This window comes from Emys orbicularis, chromosome 7 (genome assembly GCF_028017835.1).
Source record: "Emys orbicularis isolate rEmyOrb1 chromosome 7, rEmyOrb1.hap1, whole genome shotgun sequence".
NCBI lineage: Eukaryota > Metazoa > Chordata > Testudines > Emydidae > Emys > Emys orbicularis.
The window spans coordinates 130,019,100-130,041,640 of record NC_088689.1 but is presented as its reverse complement, the minus strand read 5'-3'; the positions used below and the strand labels follow the sequence as shown (position 1 = coordinate 130,041,640).

At 43.6% G+C, this 22,541-nt stretch overlaps 1 protein-coding gene across 1 annotated transcript in view; it reads right to left on the bottom strand.

The window, feature by feature from the left end:
• Positions 1-1,258: 1,258 nt before the first annotated feature.
• The window catches only part of ACOX2 (acyl-CoA oxidase 2), a 39,449-nt gene continuing 18,166 nt past the window's right edge, over positions 1,259-22,541 (bottom strand). Inside the window, exons 9-15 of the mRNA XM_065407870.1 lie at positions 17,730-17,892; positions 16,495-16,685; positions 14,611-14,772; positions 13,396-13,501; positions 7,528-7,745; positions 3,474-3,606; positions 1,259-1,321 (exon numbers count right to left, since the gene is read on the bottom strand). Of these exons, the coding sequence (XP_065263942.1) occupies positions 1,259-1,321; positions 3,474-3,606; positions 7,528-7,745; positions 13,396-13,501; positions 14,611-14,772; positions 16,495-16,685; positions 17,730-17,892 (1,036 nt within the window). The remainder of the gene's footprint in view (positions 1,322-3,473; positions 3,607-7,527; positions 7,746-13,395; positions 13,502-14,610; positions 14,773-16,494; positions 16,686-17,729; positions 17,893-22,541) is intronic.

The window sequence follows — 22,541 nt, the reverse complement described above, 5'->3', positions numbered from 1 at the left end:
TTCAAGGAATTGGCAGTGGGTATGCACTGCTTATTCAGGTTGGCTCATTCACAATTCTTTGACCATGGAGACCTTTCTCAGCGCCATGTTTTTCTTTGGTCATATTTTCACCTCCCTTTTTATTGGTGCTAAGGGGATGGGTTTTTTGGTTTTGTTTGTGAGCATTAAGTGATTTTTATTTTATTCAAATAGGAAAAGGCTGCTATTAGGTCAAACTGAGGAAGCTCCAGCAAGCTGCTTCTGTTTCTTGCCAAGCGAGACCCAATATATGACCCCTGTAAAATAGTTTGTTTGCAACAGTACAAGAAAATCCTAAAATAAGTACTCACAACATTTCTTCATTTATTTGCAATGTAATGCTTGGTTTAATCACCGAATAGAAGACATCTGTCCTTTTTACTTGAGCACCACTGACCCATTTAATAAGCAAACCCTAAATCACACACCCCTATTGGAGGCTGAAGTTTACAGAAAGGGTATCGGCAGCTTTCATCATCATAGATCATTTTCACAAGTTGAAGCTGGCACATACTGTGTGAGTTTTGACTGGTTATTTAAGTGCAGATAGTGCTCACTGCTCAACAAGATACAAGAAGGAATTCTGTCCCCTGTCCCAAAGAGTTTACATTTTAACAGAGCTTTTAATCTAAGCACTCACTGCAGGGTTAATGAAATCCTTACCACTTTGCTGGGGCCGAATGGGGGAAAACATAATTTCATATTTGCAGTTGGGTATTTACTGTCGTGTGAAGAAACCTGGTGATTTAGGAACTAATGTTCCTGGTTTTTGAGAGAGATTATTGGCCAATATACCTTAATTTAGAACCTCTGGCTGTGACTTTACATTACTTTTGTTAACTTAAGTTCCTTAATTCTGTGCAAGGCATTTTATGGGCTCAACAAACGTATGTCCCAGGCAGAAAGAAAGTAATTATTTTTAATCTGAATGTAATAAAATATTGAGAATCGGACTGCTAAATACGGCAGCTTCTGCAGCTGCTGTGAACATATTTTTTTAAAAAAATAGGTAAGTTCCTAATGGAACTCGGCATAACCATGGACATAGCTGAAAACTGTTTGGCTTCCTTCCATTCTTAAATGTAAATGACTAAGAATTTCAGTTGATGTTTGCAGACATTACAGTCAACTGTTCTGTGTTACTCTTTGATTATTTATAAAACGCTGGCAGTGTGCTAGCTAGTGCACCATACATGGAACCAAAGAAGATGATGTCTGTGTCCCAAGCAGCTGTTGATCTTTATAGTTTTGACAGAGCACTCTGAAAAAGTGGTTTCAGGTAGCTTGCATAGGCCTGGCTCACCTGTGGAAGAGGGAGAATATAGGAAGGTATCAGCAGTGACTAAGGAGGAACAATGATTTCTAAATAACTCAGAACGATCTTTGAAGTGTAATTTTAAAAAAATATGCTACAGTAGTGTGTAATGCCCCCCAACCCGGTACATGGGATCCCCCCTACATTGCTAATATGCAGCGCTGCTCATCCAAATGAGGATGCAAAGCATTTAATTTCAGAAAGCACATTTTTAACTTGAATGTTCACCAAAGGCAAACTTCAAATTGTGCATTCGTTTGTAAAATTTGCTAGTGGTGCTTGGTTTGCTGGGAAAAGTACTAAGGTAAAATCTTGTTTAAGTAGGTGAGCTGTGTTTTTAAATTAAGCAAGAAAACGCAATGTAGCGTGAATAGTGATGTTAATTCACCTTTAATGTGATGTTAGAAATGAAGGCAGTGTGCTGAGAATACAGTGTGTGAGTAGGGGAAGGGGGAGGTTACCTTGTTTAAAATTTATACCCCCTACTGCTTAAGCATACTATAAGAAGAACATACATCTCTACCTCGATATAACGCGACCAGATATAACGCAGTAAAGCAGAGCTCCGGGGGGGGGCGGGGCTGCGCGTTGCAGCGGATCAAAGCAAGTTCGATATAACGCGGTGAGATTTTTTGGCTCCCGAGGACAGCGTTATATCGGGGTAGAGGTGTACTTATTGATAAGTAGTGCTAAAAGTACCTGTGAATATGCAGCCTGTTAATGCAGAGTACGTAACTATCCTATCTTTCCATGGTGTTAAATTGTACATATATAGGTTTTGTGCATGTTGTTTGCCTTTTCATGGTGGTAGTTCAGAGCTATAAATAAAAAAAAAATCAATGTTCCAGACAGAGGCCTGGACAGCTCTGGCTACTGTAGTAGGGGATAGAGCCCTGGACCTCTAGATTGCCTGTTCAGATCCGGGCCTGGTCACTAATGACTGAAAGACAATCTGATGGGTTTCAGGGTGGGCTTGTTGCAGCAGGGCTCATGACAAGACACCATTTTAAATGGTACTAGTAGGTCTCTGCTGAACCGGCCAAGGAATGAAAGGGCCTGAGCAAACCCTGTCCCCACTTACAGGGCATTCTCTTCAGAAAAGGGCAGCGGCAGACTGGCACGGTAGTATGGAGAATCATGCAGTGGTGCTACTATGCTGTACCTGTTATGTGGTTACACTGGATCTCAGGCTCCAGCAGTGTGAGGCCAGTGCCTTCTGCGAACATTGAATTCACTGAACAAACAGGTCTAAACTTCTAAGGTTCCAATTACCGCACCAGAACCAAACCATACTTCTTACTGGTTGTTCTGCGCATGGAACAAGGGCAGACATGGTTCTGATGTCCTGCTCGAGCAGCTCTCTATGGACGGACGTGTGGCTGTGCAGTGCCCCACTGATGTCAGTCGAGATCCATCCACATGGAGTTGATTGCTCGAGCAGGGCCTCAGTCATTAAACTCTCAGATTCTGAGCCATGCATGTAATTGGCACAATTCAATACTCCATTCCAAGGAACACGTGATTTTTACCTTCTGGCCTCAAAATTCCAACCTGTCAGTCCACTTGCTTTCTCCCGGCTGTTTTCCATTCTTCAGCCTTGAATGTTATATGTCAAAATAATGTGTGCCTAGGCTAATGTGTAGGTGCCGGTAGTTTGTAGCTGTGACGCAGTAGGGAGTGGGGCGGATTGACCTGGGAATGTCGTCTAGTTTTACTGGGACTGTCTGCATGGGGGATGGGAGAGCAGGGGATGACTTTATTTGAGGGACGATACCTGAGCCTGTAACCTGAGCCAGGAGAGGGGTGGGGCCAGGTGACACCTTTGCCCGGGGAACTGGACAAAGGCGAGAGGAGGAGCTGGGGGGAGGGGAGGGAGTTGGCTGGAGGGGTTTCTTAAAGTTTTGGGCTGGCGGGGAAGACACAGGGAACCCCAAGTCTGGGGTCTAAGCTCCTTGCCCCCCCCGAGGAACCTGGCTGAGGGGTCCTGGTTGTACCTACAAGCCCTGCTTGGGACTGTGTTCCTGTTGTCTAATAAACCTTCTGTGTTACCGGCTGGCTGAGAGTCCCGGTGAATCGCAGGAAGTGAGGGTGCAGGGCCCTGACTCCCCCACACTCCGTGACAGTAGCCCACTGTCCTTACCTGTTGGTTGGTTGGTGACTTTTGAGCCCACTCATAAAGCCGTTGGTAGACGTGTCCGTCGTAACTGCCAAGCGCAGAATTTAAACTTTCATCGGTGAAGTCGAAAGCATCCACTAGTGGCACTGCATCGTTCCTAGAGAAGCAAATGGACCGCACTCACTGCAGGGTTAATGAAATCCTTACCACTTTGCTGGGGCCGAATGGGGGAAAACATAATTTCATATTTGCCGTTGGGTATTTACTGTCGTGTGAAGAAACCTGGTGATTTCGGAACTAATGTTCCTGGTTTTTGAGAGATATTATTGGCCAATATACCTTACTTTGTGAGAGGCAGATTGCCCAATGTGCCGAGCCTTCTCTTCTCCCGTTGGGGTCAATGGCAGTTGAAGGTGCTTGGCACCTCTGTGGATTGGTCCCTGACTCAGGATTGAATCTTATGTGATGCACTTAATCAGCAGGCCCTGCAGCTTGTGTCTTAAAGTGGGCTGATGGGCTTAAGTGGTTTCTAGGCTTGTGCTGGCCCTCGGCACAGGGGTATCTTTTCACTTCTAGATGGTATTTCACATGGCAGTCGCATCCTGCTATCCCACAATCAAAAGCAGTGACACTTGTCATTTGAATTAAATGCAAATCTTAATCATTGTATTAGAAAGTCACTGCTTGATGCTACTGCCACTGGTAAAATCGTTATCTAAGAGATTTAATCGTAGAAAGCTTTTAAACAGCATTACTAATTAGAAAAAAATAAAGTTTGATAGAGGATTTATTTTTTAAAATAACTAAATAAATGACACTGTTTATTTCCCTCACAAAAATGATGACGTTCTGGTTTTAGTGCCTTTGAAAAATAAATGGAGGAAATTAAAGTGGAATTACAATAGTATGCCTCCAAATTATATTTACTTGTTAGAAAAGCTCCTTAAAAAGCCAGGATCTCAACAAGCGATGGATAATGTCATCATATAAACAAAGAACTAAGCAATGGGTCAAATACCATGTTGGTTTCAAAATGTTCATAAATCTACACGTGTTAGGGCTTCCTCAGGACAGCAGAGCTTGCAGTATATTGAGATAAACATAATTAATTACAGGCCAATGGCTCATCTAGTCCAGTATCCTATCTGTGGCCCCGATTCAGAAAAGCATTTAAGCAAATACTTGACTTTAAGCACCTCAGTAGTCACCAGTGATGAGGTGTTTAAATACTTTGCTGAATCTTGGCCTCTGACAATAGCCAGTACCAGCTGCATGAAATGCTGTAGTAGGTAGTTCTGAAATAACCTGTGACACTACGTCCCCATAGTTTTCACAGAGATATTATGAAGTGATTATGATATAACTAAGATGTATTTTATGCAAGATGCGTCATGTGAGATATCATTGGAAAGGTTATGTTTTACTGAATATGATTATCCTATTTGTATGCATGTATCCTTTCTGTATCTGAAGTTAAGAATATTGTCTGTGCAGCTATTACAAATGTGTGTACACCTGGGGAACGCACACTAGACAGAATGCAATCAGTCTAGATTGCTGGCTGGAAAGGGCCATTAGGAAGAACAATAGGTTTTAGAAGATGCTAATCTCCCACCTTCCTGGGAAGTCTTCCTGAGAATGTTACAACCAGCCTTTGAGTTATAGCTGCAGGATCATGTGATCAAGTCACCCGGTACTGGAATCCATCTTGGAATACCAGTGTTTTTTCACTGACTGGCATGGGAACTAAGTTTGGAAACTAAGTTTTGCTATATGCAAAACCTATTTAAGGCAGAAGAGTGACCTCAACGTGGTTCATTCTTCACTGTCTCCCCACCCAAGATGACTGCTATAAACACCTAAGACTGAACTGGGGAAGAAAGGACTGAACCCAGGCTAGAAGGTGTGTGGCCTTTGAAAGAAATACCTGGAGTTTTAAGCTGCAAGCAAGAGCAGCTGGCCTTCAAGAACCTCTGCAATCTGCCTAAAACAACATTTAGGGTGAGAATTTGCTAGTTCTAAAGAAACTGGTTATTACATTAACCTTAGCTTGCATGTTTGTTTCATTTGCTAGTTCATCTACTTTTATCTGTTTGCTATTCTTTACAATCACTTAAAAATCTACCTTTTGTAGCTAATAAACTTGTTTTGTTTTGTCTTAACCCAAATTCATAAATAGGGGGCAAATGTGTGGAATTCATAAATAGGGGGCAAAAAGCTGTTGCATATCTCTCTCCACATAGAGGGAGGGAGTGAATTTCATGAGCTTACACTGTACAGTTCTCTGTACAGCACAGGACGGTGTATTTTGGGTTTGCGCTCCAGAGGGGTGTGTGCACTTGAGTATCTGGGCAGTTCCTTAGCTGAAACCTTCCCATGCAGGGGCTAGTCAGAAAGCCTGTTTGCATGTTACAACAGCTGGATGTGTCCCTCAGTTTGACAGTTCTGGTTGTAGTATTTCACAGACAACTGTTCATACGTCTAAAAATGTCAATTACATTAATTGTTTATATGTCTTCTTAATATTCCCTACCTGTATGTATGCTGGTGAAAGAGGGAGACCGGGAGCAGGTCTGCAGCTTGTCACAGCAGTCCAGTTACAGGGAGCCCAGTCTGGTGGGTCAGGCAGGCTCAGTGGTACCCCAGTTCCAAGTGGCACCCTGAGGGAAACCCGTCACAACCTGCTCATATGGGAAGTTTCTTCCGAGCCCCTGTCAATGAGATGGTCTCATGTCCCGAAGCTGGAGTGTTTGTATCCCTTTCAAACTCTTGGTTGTTTTCATTTTAATCCTAAATATTGACTCCATGCATGTTTTCATTATCCCATAGAAATGGGCACTCCTTTCTTGAGTCCTGTTAAATTCTTGACCTCAGCAGTATGTTTGACTATGAGTTCCATGGGCTAAGGTCTTTTGAAAGTTCTGTTTAGGTTTGCTACCTTTTGAATCCTGGTTGAGAAATTCTAGTAAAAATGTGTGCTGCCTCAATTGCTATTTTCTAGTCCATTGTGTAGGGTCTATTCTTACTATTGTGTGCAAAATCCCAATTAACTCACTTGGTCAACAACTTAGTCTAAAGTCCCAATGAAACTGAATATCTAAATTGCAGTGCTCTATTATAAAAAGTAAATCCTATGTGAAAACAGCCTTTTAAACATTGTAAGGGATTAAGTTACTGTGCTATCTGAGAAATGACTCCGTGGTTAATTTTGTTTTTGTTTAAAAGTCATGGCTGAAAAACTTTTCATCTTTTCTGATTATAACCAAACACGACTTTGAAACAAACTAAGAAATCTTGTAAAATGGCAGAAAGTATTCAATGGGTCAAGGGTTATTTTATTTATAAGGTTAGCATGTACTACTGGATGTTTAAAAGCTACAAGACACTCTGCATGGTTGCTATTTAACTTCCTAGTTGAAATAGATCGTTTTTCTCTAAATAGTATAATAATTTAAAGCCATAGTCAGTGTAAAATTGTACTTAAAAATTTCTTGCTTGTGTTGCTAATAACCTCTTAGATTATTACAATTATAACCATTTCTAAAATCTAACTTTTCACCATTAAGGCAATGAATTACATTTTGCACTGTCACATGTAGTCGGTTTAATTTTTGTTTTATTTTGTGCTTCTCATGCAGTAGCCCAACGCCACATTGTTTGCAATCCAATCACCGCAGAGAAATATCTCAAGCCAAGGAAGAATTAGTTGACTGCTGTGTGTGTGAGAAAAGTCTTATGTGCATGCAACTCTTTTTAAACTGAAATGCTGAATTTAAAGTACCTGAGACATTACCTTTAATTGGTAGTAACATTTTAATGATTAAAAACTAAGATATTTAAAAGCAGGCAATTTATGAAATCCTGAGACGTGGTTTTTTTTTTTTTTTCCAGACCTCTAAGGGTTTAAATCTGTTTAACTGTGAAAATAAAGCTTGCACGTAGGCCTTGTGTACAAATGTAAACCTGACACCCCATCAGGCTTGGTGATGGTGACACACTTAACTATCATTAACAATTATTTAACATCATTTCCCCCCTCTTGTGGGGCGTGGGGGGAAAGTTGCTGTTCGTAGCTCACCGAATGACAGCGAGTAGATCCAAGTAGGATGCAATCACCATGTCCATTTGGTCCCCAGATATGTACCCAGCATGCAGGAAATCTCCCGTGTTTGAGAAGATACCATGTAATGCAAAAAGGTCACAAAGGTGTTGCACAATCTTCTGGATTTCAGCCTCATTTCTAAGTTTCTCCACTGTGTCTATGAAGTTTTTCACAACGATGTAGTGGCAGTGAGCCTAGAAAAGAGTTAAATTCAACTATGAATGCATCCTCCTAAATGTCTCCAGTGACAAGGGCTAAGAGTAACAAGAAAGGTTTCTTCAGGTATGTTAGCAACAAGAAGAAAGTCAAGGAAAGTGTGGGCCCCTTACTGAATGTGGGAGGCAACCTAGTGACCGAGGATGTGGAAAAAGCTAATGTACTCAATGATTTTTTTGCCTCTGTCTTCACAAACAAGGTCAGCTCCCAGACTGCTGCACTGGGCAGCACAATATGGGGAGAAGGTGACCAGCCCTATGTGGAGAAAGAAGTGGTTCGGGACTATTTAGAAAAACTGGATGTGCACAAGTCCATGGGGCCGGATGCGCTGCATCCGAGGGTGCTAAAGGAGTTGGCGGATGAGATTGCAGAGCCATTAGCCATTATTTTTGAAAACTCATGGCGATCGGGGGAGGTCCCGGATGACTGGAAAAAGGCTAATGTAGTGCCCATCTTTAAAAAAGGGAAGAAGGAGGATCCGGGGAACTACAGGCCAGTCAGCCTCACCTCAGTCCCTGGAAAAATCATGGAACAGGTCCTCAAGGAATCAATTATGAAACACTTAGAGGAGAGGAAAGTGATCAGGAACAGTCAGCATGGATTCACCAAAGGGAAGTCGTGCCTGACTAACCTAATTGCCTTCTATGATGAGATAACTGGCTCTGTGGATGAGGGGAAAGCAGTGGATGTGTTATTCCTTGACTTTAGCAAAGCTTTTGATACAGTCTCCCACAGTATTCTTGCCGCCAAGTTAAAGAAATATGGGCTGGATGAATGGACTGTAAGGTGGATAGAAAGCTGGCTAGATCGTCGGGCTCAACGGGTAGTGATCAATGGCTCCATGTCTAGTTGGCAGCCGGTTTCAAGCGGAGTGCCCCAAGGGTCGGTCCTGGGGCCGGTTTTGTTTAATATCTTTATTAATGATCTGGAGGATGGTGTGGACTGCACTCTCAGCAAGTTTGCAGATGACACTAAACTAGGAGGCGTGGTAGATACACTAGAGGGTAGGGATCGGATACAGAGGGACCTAGACAAATTAGAGGATTGGGCCAAAAAAAACCTGATGAGGTTCAACAAGGATAAGTGCAGAGTCCTGCACTTAGGACGGAAGAATCCCATGCACTGCTACAGACTAGGGACCGAATGGCTAGGTAGCAGTTCTGCAGAAAAGGACCTAGGGGTCACAGTGGACGAGAAGCTGGATATGAGTCAACAGTGTGCTCTTGTTGCCAAGAAGGCTAACGGCATTTTGGGCTGTATAAGTAGGGGCATTGCCAGCAGATCGAGGAACGTGATCGTTCCCCTTTATTCGACATTGGTGAGGCCTCATCTGGAATACTGTGTCCAATTTTGGGCCCCACACTACAAGAAGGATGTGGAAAAATTGGAAAGAGTCCAGCGGAGGGCAACAAAAATGATTAGGGGTCTGGAGCACATGACTTATGAGGAGAGGCTGAGGGAACTGGGATTGTTTAGTCTCCAGAAGAGAAGAATGAGGGGGGATTTGATAGCAGCCTTCAACTACCTGAAGGGAGGTTCCAAAGAGGATGGAGCTCGGCTGTTCTCAGTGGTGGCAGATGACAGAACAAGGAGCAATGGTCTCAAGTTGCAGTGGGGGAGGTCCAGGTTGGATATTAGGAAACACTATTTCACTAGGAGGGTGGTGAAGCACTGGAATGCGTTACCTAGGGAGGTGGTGGAGTCTCCTTCCTTGGAGGTTTTTAAGGCCCGGCTTGACAAAGCCCTGGCTGGGATGATTTAGTTGGGAATTGGTCCTGCTTTGAGCAGGGGGTTGGACTAGATGACCTCTTGAGGTCCCTTCCAACCCTGATATTCTATGATTCTATGATTCTATGATTCTATGCTGAGTGACCTAAACATTCCAGCAAAGGGTATCAAACCTTCCATTTTCATGGGCCATTTTCTGCCCGTTTTTATTCTGGTTAGGCCGTTCACATTCATGTTTGACTTCTACAGTATGGAAGAGAAGGGAGGACAGTAATAATCACCACTGTGATACTGATAAGCAGGGGTCTCAAACTTCATTGCACTGCGACCCCCCTCTGACAATGAAAATTACTACATGACCCCAGGAGCGGGGACCGAAGCCTGAGCCTCACTGTCCTGGGCGGGGGGCAAAGCCGAAGCCCAAAAGTTTCAGCCCCCGGCGGGGGGCCTGTAACCTGAGCCCCACTGCCCAGGGCTAATGCCTTTGGGCTTCGGCTTTGGCCCCGGCCCTGGGTGATGGGGCTCGGGCTTTGGCCCCAGCAAGTCTAACACCAGCCCTGGCGACCCCATTAAAACAGGGTCACAGCCCACCGTTTGAGAACCACTGTGATAAAGATTAGAAAAGTGCTTCCAGACTTGGCTTACTCTTGTCAGTGAGCATTCCAGGCAATCTGAATGGCAGAAACACACTGAAACCCATTGCACTGAACCCCAGCAAGGCTGTTTGATTATGTGTGGACTGAGAGGGGAAAACAAATCCATTCAACTGCAGATGTCGCACTGGAGCAGCATGCAGCACTCAACCTTCCCAGGAGCTCAGAGCTAAGGAGACTTCAATCTTTCTTCAGGGAGCGACAAATGAATGTGCATCTTTCCAATGAATTATTATTGATTATTCATATTACTACAGTGCCTAGGAGCCCTAGTCCTGGGCCAGGACCCTGCCGTGCTCGGTGCTGTACAAACAGAACAAAAGGCGTCCCTGCCCCAAGGAGCTTACAATGCTTTTGTTGTTTTAGGTAATTGATGGAAATCCTTTGGGCTGCTGACCTAAAGCAAAAGAAATGATCCCTGCTAACGAGCATAATTAGCTGTACAGCTGAACTCCAATGTGAAATATGCAAACTGAGTTAATATTAGACTTCTGTGCTTAATGATTCACCCGAGCAGTCTACGTGGGAGTAGTGGAGAGGGTGAATTCTGCCCAGAAATAATACAAATAATATCTTTTTCTCCTTCTGAAATCCTCTTGGTATTTTCTAGTGTGCTAAAGATGTCACAGACTGATGTGTGTTCAGGGCTGTCTTCAGTGAAGCAGGAAGTGTGGTGGGAAAAGTAACAAATGACCATGCTTTGGGTTCTAATTCCATCCCTGGGTTGGGTCACTTGCAGGGACCTGGGGAACTCGAGCTTCACTTCATTTTCACTCCTGCTCTGCCATTCTCTTTACTCAGTACTGAGTTTTCCTTTGATAAACACCTGATACAATCAGTGTGTTCAGAGCGGTAGCCGTGTTAGTCTGTGTCAGCAAAAAGAACGAGGAGTACTTGTGGCACTTTAGAGACTAACAAATTTATTTGGGCATAAGCTTTCGTGGGCTAAAACCCACTTCATCGTATGCACACATACGATGGAAAATACAGTAGGAAGATATATATATATATATATATATATATATATATATATATATATATATATATATATATATATATATACACAGAGAACATGAAAAAGAACATGAAGAAGATATATATGTTTCAAGTTCTCTGTGTATATATATCATCCTACTGTATTTTCCACTGCATGCATCTCATGAAGTGGGTTTTAGCCCACGAAAGCTTATGCTCAAATAAATTTGTTAGTCTCTAAGGTGCCACAAGTACTCCTCGTTCTTTAATCAGGGTTTTGTTTATTTACAAATCCTGGTCAAATTCTGTCTGTCTCTCTCTCTGCTGACTGAACTTCCATTCCACAGTTGGTAGGGCATTCCTGGCCCTTATTTATGATCCATGGGCCATTTCTCCCATCCCCGCCTGCCACCAAGATCATGGACCATGGAAGTCAAGGGGGGGGGGGGGGCAGAGGTTCAGTCACTGAATGAGTGCAGGATCAAGCCTGCAATCCAGATTTGTGCACAGAGAAGGCTGAATGAAAATGTTTTGTTTATTGTCCCTGATCCCTTTCTCTGGGGGTCAGGAGAGGAGAGGGCAGGCTCCAAAATGGAAGCTTTTATTTAAATTTCTTTCCATTTGAAATGTATCAGATTGATTCATTGGACAATTTTTTGGAAAACTTCTAACTAAAAAAACTTTGTTCCATTCAAACTGTTTCACAGAAAAGAATTCCAATTTTTCAACCATCCCTAATAATACATGCGGCACTCTTTTTTACGTATCCATGCTGAATACCCTGCTCCACTGAGGCTGCCTGCAGCTCTTCCATCTACCAGAAAGGGTGAAAACACATACGCTGGGCAGCCGGCTGGACTGTAATGCCATTAGAGAGAGCCAATATTGCTCAAAGTGGATTTAGTTACTTCTGCTTTTGAAAGATTACGTTGACCTGGAAGATCATAGTGCACGGTTTCTTTTGAAAGTGCGATTAGTAGGAGAGGAATAACCTCTCTAATGTTTTTGAAGGCACTGGGCCCTATTTTCCTGATGGGAAGCACTTGCACTGTTGTGAACTTTGGCTGCTGGATTAAGCACACTGGGTGCAGTTTCCTGTTTAAGGGACATCTAAGCAATGCTGCTGCAGTTGAGTGGTCAGTTTCCTTTATACACAACCCCTGTGAGGGAGCTATACTTCCTCCAGTTTAATTTGGACAGTCTCATGCTGAAGCTGAGATATAAGTACACATTTCAGAAGAAATTAGATTTTAAACTTTTTAATTTTAGTAAAACAAATGAGCTATAGATCTTTATTTTCAAAAACATTCTCCTTTAGATAAAGTTATCCTCTTGTTCCCTTTTTATTTTTAACATGGTTGCAGCAAAGTTTGAAACTTTGCAGATAACTTATTTTTATTTGTTGCCTACTAGAGCTGTAATGAAATTCCAAGTGTTTTCATTTCCCCCTTGAATGAGGTTTCTCTAATGGTTCCCCTGGTGTGCTCCACTAAAGAGCTGAAGCATAGAGGGTGTTAACTCTGTCTCAGCAAATTTCAGTTTGAGGAATGTATATTTTGCCTGCCTTAATTCCCACATCAGTTTCATCAGGCTATACTGTCATTTTCGGGTCTCGCTAAATTGATCTTATTTATTCCATTTCCTTCTTTTAAGGTGGAAATTACAGTATCAGACGTATCACTGTATCGCTGTTCCTGATTTTTGGTAGTAGAAATAACTTTTAAAGCTAAAAGGGAAATAATAGGCCTAATTCACCCTGGGTGTTACTCTAAGAGACTTCAATAAACTTCCGTTGGGGTAAATTTCGCCCAATGACCCTACAACTTTTTCTGATTCTAGCACTGAATTTAAAAGGAAACGAATGAACATTTTCAATGGCAATTGAGTTAAATGGTGATTTGTGATAGTGCGTTTCAGCGCAGAGAGAACGGAACTGGGAGCAAGTTCCTTTGCTACTGGCTGATGTGTGACGATGGGTGAGTCACTTCACCTCTCTATGGATTCTGTTTCCCCTCCTGCCTCTTGTTTTCTTGACTGTAACCTCTTTGGGACAGGAAGTGTCTCTCACTCTGTTTGTTTTGGGCCTGGCACAATGGGGCTCTGATCGCAGCTGGGAGCTCTAGGTATAAGCTGTAGGGAACAGAATAGGTGCTTCTGTCATACGAACAGTAAATAATTGGGAATGTTACTAAATCTGTTTAAGCTGACCATGGGTTCCTGTTGTCTGTCAGCCATACCCAGTAGGGCTAATGAATACTGGATTTGTACTAACCTTTGCAGCCTGTACAAGCTGTACTGTGCACTGGTTCCATGCCTCATGCTGCTCAGCTCCTGACTGAACCAAAGCCTGTAGTTTGGTTGCTGCATTTCCGAGGAGCCTGGGAAGAAAACTATTTCTATTGTACGTGTCTATAAACACACTCTCTATTCACCACTCTATGTACCCACCATGTCAAAAAGACATGTCTGAAGTGAGTATTTTAAATGAATTTCATTTCCGGTACCCTGAAGGCAAAGAGCTTTGGCCATGGAAACTGAAACCATCTAACCACAAGTCAGAGAAAAGCACTCAGGCAACTCATCCACTAAAGGACCTCCACCCACAGCAGCTCACATCTCTGTTTAGCTGGGACCCATGTGAATTTTCTTTAGCTTTTGAATGAGGCGAGAGAGAGAGCAATGGATTTAAAGAAATTGTGACAGTATTTATAACTGATTGTCTCCGACACTGCTGCCTTCAGTACACGGGGCCAGATACTGTTCTAATGTCCTACAGTATGAATCTACAGTGACTTCAGGGGAGGTACTCTGCATTTATGTTGGTGTAAACAGGAGGAGGATTTGGCTTGCTGTGTTTTCCTGGTTCCAGAGACCCGCGACATCACTCGATCTGTAAATGTGTATAACCTACAGATGTGTGGACTTGTATCATTATTATTATTAATTTGCTGTAGTACTCAATGGCTAGAATCCGAGTTGGAGCTCCATTGTGCTAGACAGACAATTTGGAGAAGGAATTAGTTTCCTAAGCATCTGATGTTTTATTTTTCTTGGCAACATTTAGAATGGCACAGAGTTAAATTGCCCAGCAATCTCTCTGGATGGCAGAGATTCCATTTGGTGACTTGTATTTCTAGTGATTTTTATTTTTATTTTAGAACCCAATACTGCTCAGAACATGCTAGCTGTTACGTATTATGCATGGCTTTAAAAATCCTACTATTCTGCATTAGAAGTTTAATATTAGTGGGATCTGGAGCAGGGAAAACTGACTCACTTGCAAGGGTACCACGAGGAAAGGGCGGAATCTTCATTTCTGCGAGAACAGCATGACACAGGTTTTTGCTGAATTTAAACTACCGTCTCCTTTTTTTAAGCTAAGAAGCCGATTTTGGTGGCTTCCTTATTTGTGATGAAGGATTTGAATTCAAAGACTACTTGAATGTTAAACTTGGAAAAGTTTCTCCTCCAGCCCCTCTTTACTGACCTGGTTGCTCTGTGCCGATAGGCCTCTGCGTAAATGTCTGGTCTGAGAAAGTCCATCTTGGTCCATGCCTGACACTTTCCAGAGTCCACTGAATACAAATAGGCAGCCGATGGAGGGATGGGCTGGCCGGAGTGAACTGCTGCAAGGCACTTTACCAGAAACCTGACAACAGGGTAACAGAATGGGTCCTCATCTCGGGATGTTTCCAAAATTGCACCATGTCCTGAAAGTGACCCCTCTTGAGACCTGAGGCTTCTTTAGCTGAAGCCAGATGCAAACCCTGGGAAGTGTATTTGAACACATACCGGGTCATGGTTTGGAAATCTGGGGAGTCACTGTCAAAATGTAGGACCCTTTCTCCTCTGGTATGAGGTGGGGAAAGAGGTTCCTCATTTCCCTGTCACAAGCTCCTGTCTCCCCCTGTGCATCCCCACCCAGACTGCATCACATTTGACATCCAGCTAACCGAGCAGGGCTGGACAGGCCCTCCACCACTTGTTAAGCAATGACTCCTTTCTGCTGCTTAATAACCCAAGCTGCTCCCCACTCCTCTACGGGAGCCACACACTCCACCTCAGCGGTGCACAGAGCTTGGAGAAAGAACATGGCTTTGTGAGTCTGGCTCAACTAGTGGACTTCAAACCCGGGTCGAATTTTAGTTTAGTTTTCATTTTAGGACATGCATCCTTAAAGAATCTGTTGCAGTAGGCTGCACTGAACCTGTTTGTTCTGTGCAAACTACTGGAAGGTGTCATGAGCCTCTCTGTGTGGTGAGGGAGGAGCAGTGAGTTACTGTGTCCCGTCAAAAGTCTAAAACCCACCCGTTAACAGGAATTTTGTTTTCTGTGTGCTGTTTGCAGTAACCTGATGTGATGGGCCTGGCTTTCCACAGGGTCTGTCTAATGTTTGAGTCCTGATGAATGCTTAGAATTGCTATTGCTGTTAACATGATTCCATCTGTGTGATAATTAGATAATTCTCTTTAAAACTGCATGAGCCACAAAACTAGAAAAGTTAAAACCAATTTGTGTTTGGTGCATTTATCCCCTTAAAAAAACACCTGTGCATGAGCATGAAAGATGCTGGCATGAGAGCCCCAAATACTGAAGCTCTTTTTCCGCGGACAGGTAGACAGACAGAAGCAGTGTGAGCTTCACCACCAAGTCCCATTGATGTGGCTCAGCCCTGACCTGGATGGACCATCTCCAGGAGTAATAGGCTACAGTACAGAGGTCATTTCTGAGTCCGTCCTATCTGTGGCATTGCTGCTGGTACTGCCAGCAAATGCAATGGGTGGGTAGTGGTGGGGGTGTGGTGTGGATCTCTCTCTCTCTCTCGGGACATGGACTAGATTTTTCCCATTTTAGCTAAGTGCATGTTTTATTACTCCAATTAGTAAAACACCTTTACTGTGTTTTATTCACTGCAGATAATTAGTAGACTATGTATCCAAGGGAAAACAACATCATGCCACAGCCTGGTCTAAGTGGAACAAGTTTAATTTCTCGAAATTTAAGCTTAATTTAAAATTACCTTAAAAGGCAACAAATTCCATTGAAAACTCTTTCCCTAACTTCTCGTGTGGCGGGGTATTTTCACTTCACCTCCCAATGACAGGATCTTGAGGTAGGTACAACGTAGCCAATCTGTTTACAACCCCCATCCCCATGGAATCTCAAGGTCCCAAGCGCTAGGGACGGACAGTGACTGTTCCCCCTCCTTCCCTGCCTGTGGGAGTGAAAACTGAATCGTTTGTGAAATGGGTTTGATTTGGGCTTGCATTATAGGAAAGCTGTTGATGTCCTTAACTGCTTTGGAGAAGATGCTGTAGGGAGCGAGAGGACTAGGAGGCAGGTTATTAAACAAACAAGGCTGAACAGTTACCTGGCAGTCTGCAGGAACAGAACTGTGTTTTCCCCTTCGTAAGTACAAGAAGCGGCTAGTTTAGTATACAAAAAAGGGAGTCCACTCAGCGCAGAGTAACCATGTCCTCCACAGGCCCTGAGACAGACCTCCGCTCCTGCCGTGCAGTACTCTGTAATTATGGCTTTAAGGCCTGAAGTAAGCGCATGAAGCTGTATAAAGCAGATACATTGTTAACAGTGAAGGAGTTTGGCCTTTGGCCACACAATTAATGTGATTAAGGCCATTAAAAGTTTACAAAAAGCTAAATTACGGTATTCTCTGGTACGTCTGACTTCTTTAGTGTCGGTCCTCTGGCTGCATGTACATACAAACTCAAGGGCCCGATTTTTGTCCATTTGTGTCCTTGCAAATTTGCACATGCTCAGACCATGTCCACTTTTTCTAAACCCTGCTGCCAGGTGATTCATAGGCTATGTCTACGTGGCCCTGCAGTTTGGACTATGGGCAGGTGACTTGCAGCATTCTTACACTGTAACTCTCTTGCATTAACTTAGCCCTGTTTCAAGAGGAGTGCGTTAATGCGAACTAGATACCTTTTAGTTCATGCCGCAGCATTCACATGGAGGAGTCTCAGGCTCCGGCTTCCTCAACCCCCGCCCCCTTCCCCAAGGGCCCAGGCCTGGTCTGCCTCTTTCCGCTCCTGCTCCGCCCCCGCCTCACCTCTTCACGCCTTGTTCCACCTACCCTGAGTGTGCCCCTCGCCCCAGTTTACAGGCACTCACTGGTTTGCCCCAAAAGTTGCATACTGATTCTTGGCCCAGAACAGGGTTGCCAACCCTCCAGGAGGTTCCAGGAATTAAAGATTAATCTTTAATTAAAGATTGTCATGTGATGAAACCTCCAGGAATACGTGCAACCAAAATTAGCAACCCTAGCCCAGAAGTTAATTTTTTGTGAGTGTGGAAAGACTGAAGTAAATCTGAGCCATATTGAGCTATCGGATCATTGAAACAATGTTTTCTCAAGCTAAAAAACCTTTCAAATGTTGTCTTTTGCATGCAGATAACTCTGGCTGTCCAGATCTGAGTTGTAATCTCTCTGTGGGCCTTGGGCAAATCATTTAACAGCCTGGTCCTTCATTTTCCCATCTGTCTAGTGGGGTGCTTTGTAAATTATTTGTGAGATCTAGGGATTAAAATGCACAGTCTGCAAATAATAGTAATGATTATTTTATTATTTTTGTTGCAGATTACCTCAGGTAGTGAATCAAAATTCTCCTGTTTGATCTCTGTGTATCCTTTGTTGTAGAACTCGTTCACGTAGGCGTTCATGAAATGAAAGGCATAGGCTGTTGCTAGCAGAGGTAGTAGCTTCTGTTGCTGAGTCTGGTAGTCTAGGATTTTTGCCTCTGGGTCACTGTAGGAAGACGATTTATGATTATAAAGTATGGAAAGCTGTGTACAGCAATAATTATTAGTTTAGTTTGAAATGTCTTTGTAATCTAAGGAGCCCAAAGTATTTTTGCTTTGCAGGCAGGATAGGGTGACCAGACAGCAAATGTGAAAAATTGGGACAGGGGTTGGGGGGTAATAGGAGCCTATATAAGAAAAAGACCCACAAATTGGGACTGTCCCTATAAAATCGGAACATCCGGTCACCCTAAGGCAGGATCCTCTGGTCTGAAAGCAGCTCAAACTGACCAACTCCTGCCGATGTTTCTGTAATAAAGGCACAGAAGGTTAAAGGTGCTTTAGCAAAATTTCTTCTTCAACTGGGGGAAAGAATAATCGAAAAAAGAAGTGGAAAAGCCCTAGCAACAGCAACAACTTCCTTACACAGAGACACACACTTACAGATTGTCTTGTGTTATTATCAGTATTAACAGTCCAATCCAAATTATTACATTTCAAAAGCTCTCTTGAATACAGAATGTGTATTTTTTTAATGTGCACTGTTATATTAAAGATTATAAAAGCATATGATGCCTATCCTGTGGGTCAAACCCTGCATTTCTCATGAAAATATTTGGACCTTACAGCTTTTTTTAATAGTCTAATTTATTCTTCACTTTTTTCTGTATTTAGTTTTTGCCCAAAATTGAGCTTGTCAATGAAACTAAACTAGTCAGCTTCCTATTAGCAAAGTGGTGCAGTGTTTGCACATTTGAAGGAGACTTTGTTTTCACTGGAATTCTAAAAGAAAGAAAGAAATCATGAAAGTGTTAAGTTTTGGGTCTAAGTCAATTGGACAATAGCCATCTAACGCAGTCATTACACAGGGACTTATAATGCTAATAAAAATTCTGCACTATACAACGTAGCTATTCACTAGGGACAAAGTGGGTGAGGAAATATCTTTTATTGGACCAACTGTTGGTGAAAGAGAGACGCTTTTGAGCTACACAGAGCTCTTCTTCAGGTTTGGGAATGACATGGCTACACCAACACTGCGTTCACTAGGGAATCAGTTTAATGTCTCATCCATTAATAGAATGGGACTGAAGAAGAATTCTCTATCCCATCAGAGGGTCCTGTGGCACCTTTAAGACTAACAAGTATTGGGAGCATAAGCTTTCGTGGGTAAGAACCTCACTTCTTCAGATGCAAGTAATTGAAATCTCCAGAGGCAGGTATAAATCAGTATGGAGATAACGAGGTTAGTTCAATCAGGGAGGGTGAGGTGCTCTGCTAGCAGTAGAGGTGTGAACACCAAGGGAGGAGAAACTGCTTCTGTAGTTGGATAGCCATTCACAGTCTTTGTTTAATCCTGATTTGATGGTGTCAAATTTGCAAATGAACTGGAGCTCAGCAGTTTCTCTTTGGAGTCTGGTCCTGAAGTTTTTTTGCTGTAAGATGGCTACCTTAACATCTGCTATTGTGTGGCCAGGGAGGTTAAAGTGTTCTCCTACAGGTTTTTGTATATTGCCATTCCTGATATCTGACTTGTGTCCATTTATCCTCTTGGTAGTGACTGTCCAGTTTGGCCAATGTACATAGCAGAGGGGCATTGCTGGCACATGATGGCATATATAACATTGGTGGACGTGCAGGTGAATGAGCCGGTGATGTTGTAGCTGATCTGGTTAGGTCCTGTGATAGTGCTGCTGGTGTAGATATGTGGGCAGAGTTGGCATCGAGGTTTGTTGCATGGGTTGGTTCCTGAGTTAGAGTTGTTATGGTGCGGTGCGTGGTTGCTGGTGAGAATATGCTTAAGGTTGGCGGGTTGTCTGTGGGCGAGGACTGGCCTGCCTCCCAAGGTCTGTGAAAGTGAGGGATCATTGTCCAGGATGGGTTGTAGATCACTGATGATGCGTTGGAGAGGTTTAAGCTGAGGGCTGTAGGTGATGGCCAGTGGAGTTCTGTTGGTTTCTTTTTTGGGCCTGTCTTGTAGCAGGAGGCTTCTGGGTACACGTCTGGCTCTGTTGATTTGTTCCTTTATTTCCTTGTGTGGGTATCGTAGTTTTGAGAATGCTTGGTGAAGATCTTGTAGGTGTTGGTCTCTGTCTGAGGGGTTGGAGCAGATGCGGTTGTACCTCAGTGCTTGGCTGTAGACGATGGATCGTGTGGTGTGTCCGGGGTGGAAGCTGGAGGCATGAAGGTAGGCATAGCGGTCGGTGGGTTTTCGGTATAGGGTGGTGTTAACGTGGCCATTGCTTATTTGTACTGTGGTGTCCAGGAAGTGGACCTCCCGTGTAGATTGGTCCAGGCTGAGGTTGATGGTGGGGTGGAAGCTGTTGAAATCATGGTGGAATTCTTCCAGGGTCTCCTTCCCATGGGTCCAGATGATGAAGATGTCATCAATGTAGCGTAGGTAGAGAAGGGGCGTGAGTGGACGAGAGCTGAGGAAGCGTTGTTCCAGGTCAGCCATAAAGATGTTGGCATATTGTGGGGCCATGCGGGTGCCCATAGCGGTGCCACTGGTCTGGAGGTATATATTGTCACCAAATTTGAAATAATTGTGCGTGAGGATAAAGTCACAGAGCTCAGCAATAAGTTGTGCTGTGTCATCATCAGGGATACTGTTCCTGACAGCTTGTATTCCATCTGTGTGTGGGATGTTTGTGTAGAGAGCCTCTACATCCATGGTGGCAAGGATGGTGTTTTCTGGGAGGTCACCAATGCATTGTAGTTTTCTCAGGAAATCTGTGGTGTCACGGAGATAGCTGGGAGTGCTAGTGGCGTAGGGTCTGAGTAGGGAGTCCACATATCCAGACAGTCCTTCAGTGAGAGTGCCAATGCCCGAGATGATGGGGCGTCCAGGATTTCCAGGTTTGTGGATCTTGGGTAGTAGATAGAATAACCCCGGTCGGGGCTCTAAGGGTATGTTGATTTGTTCCTGTGTTAGTGTAGGGAGTGTCCTGAGTAGATGGTGCAGTTTCTTAGTGTATTCCTCAGTGGGATCTGAGGAAAGTGGCCTGTAGAATTTGGTATTGGAGAGTTGTCTGGCAGCCTCCTTCTGGTAGTCAGACCTGTTCATGATGACAACAGCACCTCCTTTATCAGCCTCTTTGATGATAATGTCAGGGTGGTTTCTGAGGCTGTGGATGGCATTGCGTTCTGCACGACTTAGGTTATGAGGCAAGCGATGTTGTTTTTCCACAATTTCTGCCTGTGCACGTCGGCGGAAGCATTCTATGTATAGGTCCAGACTGTCATTTCGACCCTCAGGAGGAGTCCATGTGGAATTCTTCTTCCTGTGTTGTTGGTGGGAGGGTAGCTGTGTATCAGTGCGCTGTTCAGTGTTATCTTGAAAGTATTCTTTGAGTCGGAGGCGGCGAAAGTAGGCTTCCAGATCACCGCAGAACTGTATCATGTTCGTGGGGGTGCTGGGGCAAAAAGAGAGTCCCCGAGATAGGACAGACTCTTCTGCTGGGTTGAGTGTGTAGCTGGATAAATTGACGATATTGCTGGGTGAGTTAGGGGTACCCCTGTTGTGCCCCATGTGCCAGGTAGGATTTTAGACAGTTTACGGTCCTTTTTCCTTTGTAGAGAGGTGAAGTGTGTAATGTAGATCTCCTGTCTTATTTTAGTAAAGTCCATTTGTGTGGAGGGTTGGTTATTTATGAAAGTCTCCAGGTTGGAGAGCTCTTTCTTGATGTTTATCTGTTTGCTGTATAGGATGCTGATCAGGTGGTTCCTCAGTTTCTTTGATAGTGTATGGCATAATCTCTCACTGTGGTCTGTGCAGTATGTAGATAGCAATGGATTTTTCACCTTCAGTCCATTTGGTATTATGTCCATCCGTTTGCATTTGGAAAGGAAGATGATATCTGTCTGTATTTGTGCAAGTTCCTTCATGAGGTTGATAGATTTCCATTCCATACGGCTAAATGCAGTGCCTTGCATGGTGTCAAGTATCAGAGGGGTAGCCGTGTTAGTCTGAATCTGTAAAAAGCAACAGAGGGTCCTGTGGCACCTTTAAGACTAACAGAAGTATTGGGAGCATAAGCTTTCGTGTCATGGACAGTCACTACGCAAGAGGATAAATGGACACAAGTCAGATATCAGGAATGGCAATATACAAAAACCTGTAGGAGAACACTTCAACCTCCCTGGCCACACAATAGCAGATGTTAAGGTAGCCATCTTACAGCAAAAAAACTTCAGGACCAGACTCCAAAGAGAAACTGCTGAGCTCCAGTTCATTTGCAAATTTGACACCATCAGATCAGGATTAAACAAAGACTGTGAATGGCTATCCAACTACAGAAGCAGTTTCTCCTCCCTTGGTGTTCACACCTCTACTGCTAGCAGAGCACCTCACCCTCCCTGATTGAACTAACCTCGTTATCTCCATACTGATTTATACCTGCCTCTGGAGATTTCAATTACTTGCATCTGAAGAAGTGAGGTTCTTACCCACGAAAGCTTATGCTCCCAATACTTCTGTTAGTCTTAAAGGTGCCACAGGACCCTCTGTTGCTTTTTACAGATTCAGACTAACACGGCTACCCCTCTGATACTATCCCATCAGTGTCTTTTTCAGGATTCTGCTGGATTATGTAATCATGAAGGGTGGCCAATCAGGCAGAAAATAAGTGATCTTTCCTGGCTGTTGGATTATAT